Source organism: Loxodonta africana, chromosome 18, assembly GCF_030014295.1.
Source record: "Loxodonta africana isolate mLoxAfr1 chromosome 18, mLoxAfr1.hap2, whole genome shotgun sequence".
NCBI classification, from domain to species: Eukaryota; Metazoa; Chordata; class Mammalia; order Proboscidea; family Elephantidae; genus Loxodonta; species Loxodonta africana.
The window spans coordinates 51,537,988-51,553,909 of NC_087359.1; the positions used below are offsets into that span (position 1 = coordinate 51,537,988).

The 15,922-nt window shown below is 45.1% G+C and overlaps 1 protein-coding gene across 8 annotated transcripts in view; it reads left to right on the forward strand.

The window, feature by feature from the left end:
* AATF (apoptosis antagonizing transcription factor) overlaps positions 1–8,712 on the forward strand; it is a 116,514-nt gene extending 107,802 nt beyond the window's left edge. The window contains exons 12-13 of one of the 8 annotated variants that reach the window (XR_010318380.1): positions 4,510–4,762; positions 6,001–8,712. Coding sequence is in view for 6 of the 8 variants with exons in the window: in XM_064271361.1 (XP_064127431.1) it covers positions 1,554–1,929 (376 nt within the window). In the remaining 2 variants the exon portion in view is untranslated. The other 7 variants (XR_010318381.1, XM_023553500.2, XM_064271361.1 and 4 more) reach the window with 7 other exon arrangements.
* The last annotated feature ends 7,210 nt before the right edge of the window (positions 8,713–15,922 follow it).

Here is a 15,922-nt window from a genome sequence, read left to right on the forward strand (position 1 = left end):
ACAGACAGGGAGAGGATTGGAAAGGGAACAAGGGCCAGGATGTGCTGTGGGGTGTTTTGTATATTTAGAGACAGACAGACACACACCCCGTGAAGCAACAAATGAACAATTTCAAATTAATCAAGGGAAAATAAGGTGTATAATTTTCATCAAGAAAGCAGCAATATTGTCTCCGCCAGCACGTTTGGCAGACTGGCTCAGAACCCTGACGTGTAATACTTGCTTGGAGAATACACTTTACTTTCGGAGGCTGTGCGGGTTTCTTTAGGGAACAGTAGAATTGCTTGCTTTCCGCTTTCTGCCTGCCCCTGGCCCAGGGAGCAGGCAGGTAGAGCGCGGGGGACTTCTGGGAGGCTTGGGGGTGTCCAGGCCAGAGTAGGAGGAACGCGGCATTCTGGGGAGCAGACATACGATTCCTTTGCCATCCCAGATGCTGCAAGCTACTGACCTAGCAAATTGAAAGCCACACACAGATCATTTGCAGGTTTAATACGCTCCTTTGTACTGTTTGCCCAAATAACATCATGAAAGACAATGATGTGTATTGTAGCCAGTGAGTGTGCACATGCGGAACTGAGGGAGTGTGTTTGCATGCACACATCTGTGGGCTGCACTGTTATATACGCTCACCCCCATTTCATTTAGAGCCTTTTAAACCTCACCCGTCCCTGAAGTGATTGCCGTTCACAGTGAGCTAGACTGGGTACACTTGAAGTCTTTTCCAAAGAATCACATAATAAATAAGCCGGAGTTATGCAATGGGTTTTACACACACACACACACACTCACTCTCTCTCTCTCTCTCTCTCTTTATGAAAAATGGCTGCTAATCCATGATCATTTTTTTCCAGAAACAGGTTTTATGATAATATAGTAAAAATATTAAATTAGAAAATGCCTCACTAAGGGTTATAAAACCTTACTACAGTCAAGATAGGTAATTATCCCCTCTACAGCCTAAATGACAGTTTAAAAGAAATAAAAATGTTAGTGTTCATTACTTGCTTTTGTAGGTTGTAATAAAGGGTAAGTTAAATTTTCATTCAAGGAAGAGCCCCTGCTATCGACCTTCTACCTCAGGTCTGAGTCCTGTTAATTACTCTGTGGGCTCTTCTCCTGCACGATACCAACGTCAGTACATTTTCTACAATGGGCATTCCCACTGGCCATTGTGACCAAGGCAGCGGAGGGGACGAGGGGGGCATTGCAGCTCAGTGACTCACATCTTGATTCTTAATGTGATAGGGAGGAGGCATTATGTATTTTGAAAAAACCAAGTTCATTATGCATAGCCTTAAGGGGCCCTCAAGTATTAAACTATACACTTACCCTGGAGAATTGGATGGAGACAAGGTTAACCTGAAGGATTGATAGTTTAGCTTCTCTGCATGGCTAAACCCTGGTGAGGAGAGTCGCTGCAGGGGAAAGCGCTCCACGTGGTAGAAGGCAGCTGACTCAGGCCCACGGTGGCTTTTTTATTGCCTGGTTTGGATTTTAGTTATTTTTGGGGGGAGATGGGATGAGGGAGATAGACATGCTCTGTTTCTTTTCAGGTGCTTTGACCTTGCCTGCAGCGTCGGCACCAAATCTAGCACCGGTCTGGGTTTGCGGAAAAGCTCGGTACTCCCTACACCTCGGCCTTCATATGGCGTGCGCCAGGACTTTGCAAGGAGGAAGTACACACAGATATTTTTAAGGAATCCATTTCCAGATATATGCTCTTTCGTAAAATTGGTCTGCTCGAGGATGGGCCATGCTGGAGACGCAGGTGCTCCTCTTAGCGCGTCTCTTGGGGGCCCCTGTGCCTACTCTTTTTTTCTCTCTCTCTTTTTTATCGTGCTTCAAGTGAAAGTTTACAATTCAAGTCAGTTTCTCATACAAAAACTTACACATTGTTATGTGACCCTAGTTGCTCTCCTTATAATGTGACATCACGCTCCTCCTCTCTACCCTGTATTTCCCACATCCATTCAACCAGCTCCTGTCTGCCTCTGCCTTCTCGTCTCACCTCCGGACAGGAGCTGCCTACGTAGTCTCATGTGCCTACTTGAGCTAAGAGGCACACTCCTCACCAGTATCATTTTATTAGTCCAGTCTAATCTTTGTCTGAAGAGTTGGCTTTAGGAATGGTCTTAGTTTTGGGCTAACAGAGAGTCCGGGGACCATGTCCTTTGGGGTCCCTCCAGTCTCAGTCAGACCATTAAGTCTGGTCTTTTTGCTAGAATTTGAGTTCGGCACCCCCCGGTTCTCCTGCTCCATCAGGGATTCTCTGCTGTGTTCCCTGTCAGGGCAGTCATTGGTGGTAGCCGGGCACCATCTGGTTCTTCCATCCTGCACACATTCATAACCTGCTGTGGGACATTCTCCTGGAATGGGCAGACCTCAGGGCACCAAATACAGGGACGGTTGGAAATATTGGTGCAGGGACCAAGAAAGGAAATGGCTAAGGACTGGATAACAAACCCCTTGCAGGTCAGGTGATTTCTGGGTCTTTATTTTCAACAAAATTGCAGGAGAACCTAATTGAATTGTCACCAATAATTTTTGGTGGTAGATCACCATATGATTTCTTTGACATGTGATTCAGAAAGAATTGAAAGAAATGAGTGGCATTGCTGTAACAAAACTCTTCTGTTCCCATCTACTTATTTAGGTGAGCAAGGTTTCTTAGCACTTATAGCTGCAAAAAACAAGAAGTAGGAATAAAATTGATATTGAACTTTCTTTCAAAAGTAATACTCATCTGTGGATATGTAAGCAAGTGGGGAGGGGGAAACATTAATTTCATTAAGAGATGCATTTCCAATAACATTTTTTACATATTTATGTATATTAAATTTTTACTAAAGTTATAATACGTTATAGTCTTTTATATATATATATAATCCTGATAATAGTTATAATGATAACCCAATCCAGAAGTTGTTTTTTTTTTTTTTTCAATAGAGCATTATGGTTTCAAGAAATTAAAATTTTTTATTTTGGTTTTTTAAATTTCAAAAAGTGTTTCTAGCTTCACACACTTATTTTTGTGGTCAACAGGTACGAGAGGGTGATCAATAAAAGACTTTCAAGCAGAACACACTTATATTAGGACAAAATTCTGTAGGGAAAAGTCAGATGAAAATACAAATTAAAAAGAAAAAGGTGATGTAAAATTCTCAGCACTTTAAGAACGTACTGATATGTTATTTAAATGAAGGGTGATATGTATCAAACCTGTAGATGCCGTTGGGTGCATATAAAAGGAATGTACAAAGTTTTATTGTAAAAGTTAATAGTCACAACATTCTGGCAATTATGGAGCCCTGGTGGCGTAATGGTTAAGAGCTAAACTGCTAACTAAAAGGTTTGCAGTTTGAATCTACTAGCCACTCCTTGGAAATCATATGGGCCAGTTCTACTCTGTCCTGTATGGTCCCTATGAGTTGGAATCGAATTGATGGCAATGAGTCTGGTAATTATGTTCTTTGTGACAATTTACATTTAATGTGTAAATTTTATATGTTAACTTTAAAATTTGTGAGGGTGGTGCATGGTTTTGTACAGTTCTTTTAGAGGGTGTATAAGCAGAGAGAATTCACCCTAGACTCTATCTACCCTGTGGCTGTTTTTCCCTAGCTCTCCCTCAGCCTTGGGGGTGGAAGTCTAGCCTGCCCTGGAGCCTCTGGAAGGACAAAGAAGGACTGAGGCTGAGTGGGAGGATCTTCATCCTGGTGGCGCTCCTGGACCCCAGCGCTCCTGGACCCCAGTGTGGGTCTGCTTGGCCAGCATCTAGTATTGGGGCCAAGGGGATGGAGAGAGTAGGCAGGAGAGAAGGGAGAAGAAAATTTAAGCTCTGAAACTGTGGGGTCCTAGAGGATGGGAAGGTTGAGGTCTCTGTGCTTGGAGTGTAAACATGGCCCTGATTCGTGGGAGTGGGTGAGGATAAGGTAAGATTGGAAATTTGGGATTTTTAGATTGGAATAATTCCTTATTCATATGCTCCCTCCCTCATTAAAAAAAAAATTTTTTTTAAAGAAACAGGGCCACTTAGCTTTCCAGGTTGCTTTGCCATGACCAGCTGCATATGTTTGTCAGCTTTGCCCACCTGAGTGTGAAATGATGTTCTATCAAAACATGGCTTTCAGCATTTCACTCTCTGCTCCTGACACGTGAACCCTGCTGCGGACAGTAACTGCTGCCTTCAGCCCAGCGTTTCCCTGATATTGCAGCGGGACTGGAAGCATTTGCTGGTGGTAATAATGGGGTCTGGTGCAAGCAAGCAAGGCGAGGTGGGAAGGGCATGATTGTGGAGGGCTAAATAGCCTCGTGCCTGCACGTCCCTCTCATCACATGGTGGAGTCTTAAAGTCATACTGTCCTTTTTGTCATGGTGACTCTCCCCTTTATGCCATTTAATTGTTTTGTCGAAATGTCTGGGGAGACTTGTCCTTATTGTGATGGAACTGGTGGTCTGGGAGCTGCTGCCTTTGAAAGTGAGGCCTGCCGCTCATTTGCATTTGTTCAGAGGCTGCCTTCACCTTTGTGTGGCTCGTCTGGAGCTGGAGGAGGGCGAGGCCCACTGTGTATGGAGAGGAACAGAGGCGAAGAAGGAGCCCAGGGTGAACCTGCCTCCTTTGTCTGGAGGAGCGCTGTGCTGGTTGGTGGTGCAGAGTGGGGTACTACTAAATCCCTGCGGTAAATTCCTGTCCTGACGTGGAAGACCCATTGTTTCCTGGCCTCTGTTTTCTCACGGCCCGGCCTGTGGTCCCCAGTAGAAGGTTAGTTTTCATTCTTAGTTTCTGAGTTTTCTTTAAGATTTTCACTTCTTGTAAGTTTTGATATGCTCTTCCCACTGCTGGGTTTTTAAATTACAGTACCACTATTTTTTATTCCTACCCACATGTCAAAATAGCTGTTGGAAAGATAGTTGTTTTTTTTTTTTTAAGTCAGATTTGCTGAGGTTTTTAAAAGCCTAGATCTTGAAAATACGAAACAGGGAAGGTACAGCTTTCACCCGTGGTGGTTTGCTTCCTGTGGGTGCCCACCACCCAGGATTGCTGGTGAGGCCTCTGTGCTGAGTGACACAGCAGTCAGCTGCCCGGTTGGCTGTGTCCTTAGCAGCCACCTCCCTCGGGGTAGATGCTGTCACATGGGTTGAGCCTGTTTGGGTCATCTTGGCTCTTTGTTTCTCTTTGGGAAGACCCTGCCCTCAATTCACAAGGGGAGAGTGTTCTGGAGCCTCTGCCTCAATGATAGAAGAGCCCTGCCCCATCTCTCCCTCTTTTGGGTTGTCTGACCTGTGGCAGGTGGCTCTGGCCAGATGCTTGTGGGTACCTTGGCTTTAATAGCAGGAACAAAGGCTAGGAGTGGTTTATTTTCAGAGACCCAAAACCCTGGCATGTTATGACCTTTTTTTTTTTTTTTTTTAATGTCAAAGCCCAACTTTAGAAATAAATTAGCCAATCGAATTATCTATTAGATTGAGAATAGACACGAGGGCCGGGGCGGGGAGAGGTTTGGCTCTGCTGCCGCACAGCTGCATATTGTGGTTTTAATTGGAATCTTGTTGCTGGGTCATTTTCATTGTTTTTCAAGTACCGCCAAGTCCAAGAAAATGTATGAAAACTAAATTATATCCCCCTACATCCCCTCTCTGATTGAATCCTCCTCATCGCGTGGCAATCTCATACATCCTACTAAAATATTCAATCTTGTTTTCTTAGTTGAAGAGCCTGTTGTCGTAAAGGGCAAACTTAAGAGAAAACTCGTTGCTTGGAGACAGGGTATCCGGCCACCCTGGGCAGTTTACATATCTCTGTGCTGGACTCAGTTGGCTTCTCTGGGTTTCTTCTTTCCTTCCAATGTGCGAAGAAGTGCTGTGGGGGTGCATTTTTAATTACACGGCTGTGTTTTCCATTGAAGAAACAGATTGAAGTATTTCCTAGCTTCTTAGTTTCTTTTTTAAGCTTTGAAAATTAACCAATGTTTTAACCAGTTTGTTTTGTTTGTCTTTCAGGACAGAGCTATATCGATCTCTTTTTGGCAAACTCAACCCTCCTGGCAACAGCCACAAGGACTGATGTCTCCTATCTCTCTTGCCTTGAGGCCTCGAGGCGGGGCCTCCAGCCCAGATGGAGGTGCCCTCCTGACCTCATGGCATCGGGCTTTAGGGAAAATCCCTGGGAAGGTACTCTGTTTTGAACGTTCAGAACATGTGCGGATAAATCCCAGGAAGCCTGCAATCAAGTTTCTATGTCTCCAGTGGTTACTAGTGTGCAAGAGAACTGTTCCCCCTGTCTGTTACTTGTCACAAATAAAGGGCCTTGTTACTGCCACTGCCGCTGACTGAGTCCTTAAGCTGCATGGGGTGCCCAGCGCAGCACCTGGCACTTAGAAGGTCCTACTAGAGCCCTAGCAGGCTGACAGGTTTGCTGGGACGGTTTTCCTTTTCTTGTAGCCAGACCACCTCCTCATCAATATACAGTGTCATGGAAGGAGTAACTCTAGGGCAGGACACTCTCTGGGTGGATAATGTTCAGTGGTTTCTCACGGTCCGGAGAAGTAGGGACTCTCAGCCCATATGCTGTGCTCAGGGTAGAGGCTTTATAACTTGGAGGCCTTTGCCTGTTTGTCGCTACGTGCAGATCTCTGACTTGTTTGTTTCCTCTTTACCCCCATAAACATTCTCCCAGAGCCCTGTTCCATTCACCATTCCTAAACACTTTATTGAGATTAACTCTGGTATAAATCTAGGAGTAGGAAATGATTCACTTATTTTTCATCCAAAGGTCAAAAGCTGGGAATTAAATCCTCATAAAGGGGATTTATTGGCCTGTGGTGGTCAATATACGATGAAGATGATCTTGTGTAAGTCAAGTGTGTGTATGCTGTGCTAGCCCACGAGGCCGACCGGCTCGGCGGTCCTGCGCCCAAGCCTTTATTAGCGCTACGGAACTGGGGAAGAAACGCTGAAGCTGGACAACTAAGTGCAGTTGTCATTAATAGCCAGCCATTATTTTTAAAGCCAGGCTTTGATAATGTTTTATTTTTTTTTTAATGTTTCTTGTGCTTTAAGTGAAAGTTTACAGATCAAGTCAGTCTCTCATACAAAAATTTATATACACCTTGCTGTATACTCCTAGTTGCTCTCCTCCCAATGAGACAGCACACTCCTTCTCTCCAGCCTGTATTTCCGTGTCCATTCAGCCAGCTTCTGTCCCTGTCTGCTTTTTCATCTCCCCTCCAGACAGGAGCTGCCCACATAGTCTCATGTGTCTACTTGATCCAAGAAGCTCACTCCTCACCAGTATCATTTTCTATATGATATTGTTTTATAATGTCAATACAAAGTGATAGGTTTTTGTGCCCAGGAACCCTCTGTGTCATTGGCTCAGTGTCACTGGCTTGGGGACCACTACAGCACCTATAGGCTGGGCTCCACAGGAAGTGTCGTGGACTTGATCTGCATCACAGCCCAGTCTTAACATAAATATGTCTGCTGAACTCAGGATGGGGCACCTAGAGGGAGGAGGGGTTTTCTGTCTCAAATTAATTGGCCCTTGGTACATGGTGATTTGTTTTTCCTGTCCTGGTAGTTAGCTCTTGGGCTTGACTGTCAGGGAAATATTTAATTTCCAGTGTGTCTCCAGGTACCCAAAAGATCAACCAACGGAAAGAGGAGAGTTCTCCTACTTTCTCTCCTTTCAAAGTGATCACTTTCTAAAATATAGAATGTCTAGTCCTATCCGTTTAGGCTGGGGATTCTGCATAATGCACGATAGAATAGCAGGTCAGAACCTCTTCCTAGCGAACTTCCTGTGAGCTTGATGCTAACCCACATTCCCTGAAGAGATGGCCTGTGTCATAGTCACTCTTTATCTGATGAAAAAAAGATTTAAACAGGAGTCCAGCATGTTTAATTAAAATGAATTAAAAATAGGAGAGATGAGAAAGAAGAAACTGCTAGAATTTTCAGTAAAGAGAGACTTGGCGTTTTAAAATTCAGAAGACCACCCTCCTTCGAGCCGAGAATAAATTGGAAACTATTTTAATTGACACGGATACTGCAATTCAACTGTTACTAGAAAGACAGATTAGTTGATTGATTTGCATTTTAATAAAACTAATACTTTACATTTTGGTAGCTAATGTTGATTTTTAAATGAGTTCAGAACAGTCATCAAGAGTTTCAATCCAGAGCCCTTTTTCAGTGTTGACTGAAGCATTCCTCTCTTTTGTGTGGACTTTGCTTATTTTATTTTTGCCCTGCTGACTACTTCACACACGATGCTAAGAAACCATAGACCTTGACGATTTGTCTCACTGGGACAGTGAGGCAGCGAGCTGGTCACAGCACCCACCCTGCTCAGGTTTGCATGAGAGGGAGAAGCTGGAATGGAGGCCGTGAACCCCTCCGTTCAGGATAGAGAAGATATCAAGACGGGCTTCTTTTCTTAATTTATTTCTACTTTAAAAGTTAATCACAGCATAACATAGTACATAAAAAAAATGTTCTACATCCTACCTTGGTGAGTAGCGTCTAGGGTCTTAAAAGCTTGCGAGCAGCCATCTACGATATAACTACTGGTCTCTTCCCGTCCAGAGTAAAGGAGAGCAAAGAAAACCAAAGACTCAAGGGAACAGTTAGTCTAAAGCACAGCCTATGCGGCCCTAAGACCAGAACTAGATGGTGCCCGGCCACCACTACTGACAGAGATCACAATAGGGGGTCCCAGACAGAGCGGGAGAAAAATGTAAAACAAAAAATCACATTCATAAAAAAAAAAAAAAAAAAGAACCCACACTTACTGGCCTGATAGAGACTGGAGGAACCCCTGAGACTATGGCCCTAAGTCACCGCTCTGACTTGGAACTGCAACCATTCCTGGAAACCACCTTCCAGCCAAGCAACAGACAGCCCTATAAACCATAACACCCAAAAAGAACATGCTCCGTAGAACGAACAATTATATGAGACCAAAAGGGCAACATTTTCCCAAAAGTAAAGATGAGAAGGCAGAAAGGGGTAGGAAAACCAGAGGAAAGGAAACGGGGAACCCAGAGCGGAGATGGGGAGAGCGCTGACACAGTGTGGGGATCGCAGCCAAGGTCATGGGACGCTCTATGCACAACCTGGGGAATGAGAAACTGATTTGCTCTGTAAACTTCCACCGAAAACACCATGAAATTTTTTTTTTTTAAGTTACAGAAAAGTAGTTAAACAGAAATGTAAAAAGAATAAAAATAAGTCTTAGCAAAGGCCCAGTGTCAGTTAATTGGGGGAAAAGATAGTCTTTTTAATAAATGGTGCTGGCATAACTGGTTATCCATTTGCAAAAAAATGAAACAGGACCCATACCTCACACCATGCACAAAAACTAACTCCAAGTGGATCAAAGACCTAAACATAAAGACTAAAACGAAAAAGATCATGGAAGAAAAAATAGGGACAACGTTAGGAGCCCTAATACAAGGCATAAACAGAACACAAAACATTACCAAAAATGACGAAGAGAAACCAGATAACTGGGAGCTCCTAAAAATCAAACACCTATGCTCATCTAAAGACTTCACCAAAAGAGTAAAAAGACCACCTACAGATTGGGAAAGAATTTTCAGCTATGACATCTCCGACCAGCGCCTGATCTCTAAAATCTATATGATTCTGTTAAAACTCAATCACAAAAAGACAAACAACCCAATCAAGAAGTAGGCAAAGGATATGAACACGCACTTCACTAAAGAAGATATTCAGGCAGCTAACAGATACATGAGAAAATGCTCTCAATCATTAGCCATTAGAGAAATGCAAATTAAAACTACGATGAGATTCCATCTCACTCCAACAAGGCTGGCATTAATCCAAAAACACAAAATAATAAATGTTGGAGAGGCTGCAGAGAGATTGGAACTCTTATACACTGCTGGTGGGAATGTAAAATGGTACAACCACTTTGGAAATCTATCTGGCGTTTTCTTAAAAACTTAGAAATAGAACTACCATACAACCCAGAAATCCCACTCCTCGGAATATACCCTAGAGAAATAAGAGCCTTTACACGAACAGATATATGCATACCCATGTTTATTGCAGCTCTGTTTACAATAGCAAAAAACTGGAAGCAACCAAGGTGTCCATCAATGGATGAATGGTTAAATATGGTATATTCACACAATGGAATACTATGCATTGATAAAGAACAGTGATGAATCTGTGAAACATTTCATAACATTGAGGAGCCTGGAAGGCCTTATGCTGAGCAAAGTTAGAGGCAAAAGGACAAATATTGTATAAGACCACTATGATAAGATCTTGAGAAACGGTATAAACTGAGAAGAACACATACTTTTGTGGTTACGAGGCGGGGAGGGAGGAAGGGTGGGAGAGGGTTATTTACTGATTAGTTAGTAGAGAAGAACTACTTTAGGTGAAGGGAAGGACAATACTCAATACACGGAAGGTCAGCTCAAATGGACTGGACCAAAAGCAAAGAAGTTTCCGGGATAAACTGAATGCTTCAAAGGTCAGCGGAGCAAGGGCAGGGGTTTGGGGACTATGGCTTAAGGGGACTTCTAAGTCAATTGGCAAAATAATACTATTATGAAAACATTCTGCATCCCACTTTGAAATGTGGCATCTGGGGTCTTAAGTGCTAACGAGCGGCCATCTAAGATGCATCAATTGGTCTCAACCCACCTGGATCAAAGGAGAATGAAGAACACCAAGGTCACACAACAACTATGAGCCCAAGAGACAGAAAGGGCCACATGAACCAGAGACTTACATCATCCTGAGACCAGAAGAACTAGCTGGTGCCCGGCCACAACCGATGACTGCCCTGACAAGGAGCACAACAGAGAACCCCTGAGGGAGCAGGAGATCAGTGGGATGCAGACCCCAAATTCTCATATAAAGACCAGACTTAATGGTCTGACTGAGACTAGAGGAATCCCAGGGGTCATGGTCCCCAAACCTTCTGTTGGCCCAGGACAGGAACCATTCCCGAAGACAACTCATCAGACATGGAAGGGACTGGACAATGGGTAGGAGAGAGATGTTGATGAAGAATGAGCTACTTGTATCAGGTGGACACTTGAGACTGTGTTGGCATCTCGTGTCTGGAGGGGAGATAGGAGGGTAGAGAGGGTTAGAAACTGGCAAAATTGTCACGAAAGGAGAGACTGGAAGGGCTGACTCATTAGGGGGACAGTAAGTGGGAGTATGGAGTAAGGTGTATATAAGCTTATATGTGACAGACTGACTTGACTTGTAAACGTTCACTTAAAGCTCAATAAAAATTATTTAAAATTAAAAAAAGTCTTAGGTTTAGTCCTGCCACCCAGAAATAACCACTTCTCGTTAACATTTTAATACTTTCACTCAGAGTCTTCCATGTCCAGGTACAGTCATACCAAATAGGACCAGTGATTCTCACCTGGAGAGGCGCCAGGAGCAGTTGGGGGGAAGGCTTCGTTTTTGCTTTGGGGCTATTTGAAATGTTTTAATTACCCTTACAAAAATAATAAAAATTCTCATGCACCCATGCCTCCCAGCACACACATACCACCAGTGAGGAGCAGTGGTATGCAGTACTCTGGTTTTAATATTAACATTACAGCGAAAGATAATTTCCATGCTTTTATAGATATCATTTAAATATTTTAATTGCTAACTTAATATTCCATTTTGGGCATGCATCATCAGTAATTAACCAGATCCCCTGTTGCTGGACATGTAGATCGTTTCCAGGTTTTTGCTATTAGGGATAATGTTTCAGGAAGATGTTTGTGCCTCAAGCTTGTTTATTGTGTTTTTTGAAATTACTGTTTTTCTTGGCATATATTTTTAGAAGTAAAGTGAACCAAGTAAAAATCTAAATAGTTGGAAGGCTCTTGGCACATGTTCCTGCGGCTTGTTTTAAGGCCCTCGTTCGCTTTTCCTCACTTGCCTAGGTGAGGGCATTTGCAACAAAGAACATTGAGAAGCAGAGAGGAGGTTGGCCCTGGAGTTTGATCCAGGGGTTTATTTCTTGCTCCCTGGGGAACCCTTCAAATCAGCATCCTCCTCTGGGAGGATAAACGAGCTGCCGCCTTTGAGATGTGCTTTGAGATGCTCCAATGAAAGATGGTGGGTAAATAGAGAGCGACACCATCATCTCCCTCCCTGGGCCCCATACCTCTTTTTTGGCTGCTAGATCGCCTGTAATTTGCCCGCCACTGTCCCCTCTGGTTGACCTGCTCTTGCTACTTTAAATGCCTCCATCCTGCATACCATCCCAGTAGGTTTTCCTTGCCTTGTTTGGATTTGAGTTTCTCCCTGCTGCTCTATACGTTGATTTTGGTGTGTAGCCATTTCTCACTGAGGTCACTAACCTAGATGCTTTATTGAACGTCACTGGGGTCTCCTTACCCCTGAGTGCCAGCAGAAGACACGCGGAGCCAGCTCCAACCAGCTGAGGAGCAGACTCTGCATCTCCAGTTCAGAAAAATAGGTTCCCTTTGGAGCTTATTTCCTACTCTCCACATGCATTGCTCAGACCTCTCCAAGAGTGCTGCCTCTTGACCGCTGATAAAAGGGGGCCGAGTTTGAGGCTTAGCATTCATCCAAATGTGACTTGAGTTATAAATTGTGGTGCCACTCCTCAGGACAAGAAGTCACTCCATGTATGGAATGTGTTAATGTCAAGCACCTACCTGGGCCAGACCCACAAATGAGACAGCTACGTCTCAGCAGAACTGCGCAGACAGCAGAGGTACGGGATGTCATGGAGAAGCCCGAGGCTGCCGCAGGGGAGTGGGTGTCCATGCCGGGTCTGTCTGCCCCTCTGCTGACACCGTGGCCAGGCTACCCCGTGTGCCAGCTGTTCTGCTGTGCGTTTAATAAAGACAAATTCAACAGCAAGCCTCGTCCACAGCGAGGGAGCCTCCTTTTCTGCTTCTTAGTTTGTGTTTTTACTTTTTAAATTTATGTATGTGTTTGTTTACTGGGTGGGGGCATTTACACTAGGATTTCAATTGAGCTTACCTTAGTGAACTGACTTTTTTTTTTAAAGCTTATTTACCTCATTTTCTTTCCGTCTTCCTTACTTTGTTTATAACATTTCAAAAATAATTGCCAGTAATTTGGTAAGTTCATTAACTAATTCTCTCTTAAGTCCAGGGGATCCATATCGCCCTGCTGATTTGTATGTATTCAATTTGTCCAGCAGCTCTACGGATGGAGTCCTCATTACCTGTGCCTTGGCTGTGGAGAGCAGCTGTACAGGCAGGAGGAGGGGCGTTATCTAACTTTCGTTTTCCTTGTACATCTGTAGATTTCCTTTCCCGCGCCTTCCTGCCCATCGTGTGGGGTCGGCCAACAGGATCATTGCCTCAGCAGCATTTATATTCCTGAGACGTTTGCTTGGTTTATTTCCCCTGGTTCAGGGTTCTCAGAGTTCATTTGTTGAGGTCAAGGATACTTGGAAAAGAAAATTTAAAAGAATTAAAAAAAAAAAAAATCCCACATCACTGATAGGGTAGAAAAAGAATATAAGGTCCCAGTGACCAGTAAAGAGCCCCTCTTCCATCTGCTGCTTTATGACCAGGTTGTAAGTGGGCTCTGTCTGTGCCAGGCTCACCGTCAGGTGGTGCAGGCCACTTCCTCGTTGGTAATTTTGCCTTCCTGACTTAGGCAGGCGCCGTATCTATCTAGGGGCCTTTGTGACAGGTTCTAATAGAGACTTGGAGTCACATAGCCCTGGAATGGGCTTCTCTTTTGAGTAGAGGTAAGCTATGAATGAAAGGTGGGGATAGTGGAAGGGATCCTGGACTAGAAATCAAACCCGCTAGGTGTGTGACCGTGAGCAGGTCGTGTAACCTCTAGGCCTCAGCATCCTCATTAGGAATGTAAGATGGTTGGCTAAACTGATTTCTGAGGATCTTCCAGTTCTAAAGCTCTTGTTTCAAAATAAAGGCATCTTTGTAGACTTGGGTTTGGCACAAGTGCAAGAATGCACATGTGCAAGAATGCTGTACATCCATTCGTTCAGATGTTTACTAGTCTACAGTGTGTCAGGCACTGTTTGGCAGGTCGCTCTTCTATAGAGCTCCACACCTTCTAACTGGGGTCTGATCAAAACCTGTTGCATCCTCTGGAGCTGTCACTATTAACCCTGGTGGGCACTCCTGGAAGCCCAGGCTCTATGCTATTTTCAGGCATGGTATCGCTTTCCCAAGGTGAGGCTCAGCCTGGCAGGAGGGCAGCAGCCCTCTTGCTCCTGGGCACTCCCTCCTGGGTCTCTTCAGTGCTGAGAAGCCGGGCTCCAGGATGCCAGGTGCATTAGTATGCAGGTATCGCAGATGTTGAGCACAAAGCAATTAGCCTGCTGCGCTGAGCTGTCTGCCTTTCCTCAGCGAATGCAGCTCACAGCCTCCGTTCCCCCATTCTGTGGGGAGGGCTGGGGAACCCTGGAGGTGTCTCTTCTAACCCTAGAAGTCATCCACGGTGTCTAGACCAGAGCTGTCCAGTGGGCCTTTCTGGAAGGATGGAAATACAATCCTATCTTTCTGTGCTCTCAGAATAATAGTCTCTCACCAAGCATGTCTTTTGAGCACTTCAATGTGGCTAGTGTGACTGAAGAACCAAAAATTTAATTTTATCTAATTTAGACGTAAGTAGCCACCTGTGGGAGGAGCACTGGTGGTGCAATGGTTAAGTGCTCAGCTGCTAATGGAAAGGTCAGTGGTAGTGGTTCGAACCCACCAGTGGCTCCATGGGAGAAAAGACCTGGCCATCTACTCCCGTGAAGATTACAGCTGAGGAAACTCTGTGGGGCAGTTCTTCCCTGTCCTGTAGGGTCGCTATGAGTGGTATGAACTCGACAGCACACAACAGCCACTGCGTGTGGCAAGTGGCTACCCTGTTGGACAGCTCAGGTCTGTACAAGTGCCTCCCAACCTTTCTCAAGTCCTAGCAAACAACTGAAATTAAAGCAGATAAACGGCCAACAGACAAGGCAGGAGGAGCTCCAGCTGCCCCAGGGCTGAGGGACTCAGTGCCCTCACGCCCCTGGGCCCCCTCCCAGCAGGCTGGGCAGCAGGCTCTGCTCTAGACTTGAGAGGCAGCTGGAAATGTGACCTGTCTCCACTGATTTCTTGGCCCTGAGACCCAGGGGGGCTGGGACGGGGTGGGGAGGTGAGTGGCTTCCTTCCTTGGTGCCCAGAGCGGCAGAGCGGGAGCTGTGGGAGGCAGACTCAGCCCCATCTCTCCTCTTGAGGGACTAGGTTGGGAACTAACTCCATGATACCATAAAATCATTTTCCAGTGTGACTCTTGTGTCCTTTAAAGTCATAGCACATGGCGCTTGCCTTTAAGAGCCAAGTGTAAGGCTAATATAGAACACTTTCAATGTGATACTCCTGGTTCACATTGAGGAGATAAGCAGGAAGGAGCAGGTGCTTATCAGTGTGGCAGCAGACACCTCATCCTTCCTCACCCCTCACCAGGGTGCTGTGATGTTCTAGGAGGATCTTGGAAATGGAGGCTTCCCGGCCCTCGAGGCCGCCTTTCACGCCTTTCATCTGTTGACCTTGCTGGTAGGGTCAGGGCTTTGTTCCCTGTGTGTAGTGCACGAGGTCCCAAGTGTAGCTCTGTCCCCCAGCCTGGCCCAGGGAATGGGCTCCCCTGGGCCAGTGCCTCAGCCTCTGGAGCCCTGTGGGGAGTTTGCATTTTAAGGTCACATTCTGATCTCCACGGGGGAGGGTGAGGGGACAGATGTAAGCCCTAGTTCGCAGTTATGCAATTAAGCCGAGATTTGCCTTCCTGCAGGAACAGAAAAGAGGCCAAGGACACCCTAATAGAAACCTCAAGATTGCGTCTCCAAAAGTGGCCTGAGCAAGTGGGTCAAGGGAGATTGCCACCTCTGGCCAGTGGAGGAGCCCAGCCAGCAGGTCCCTGG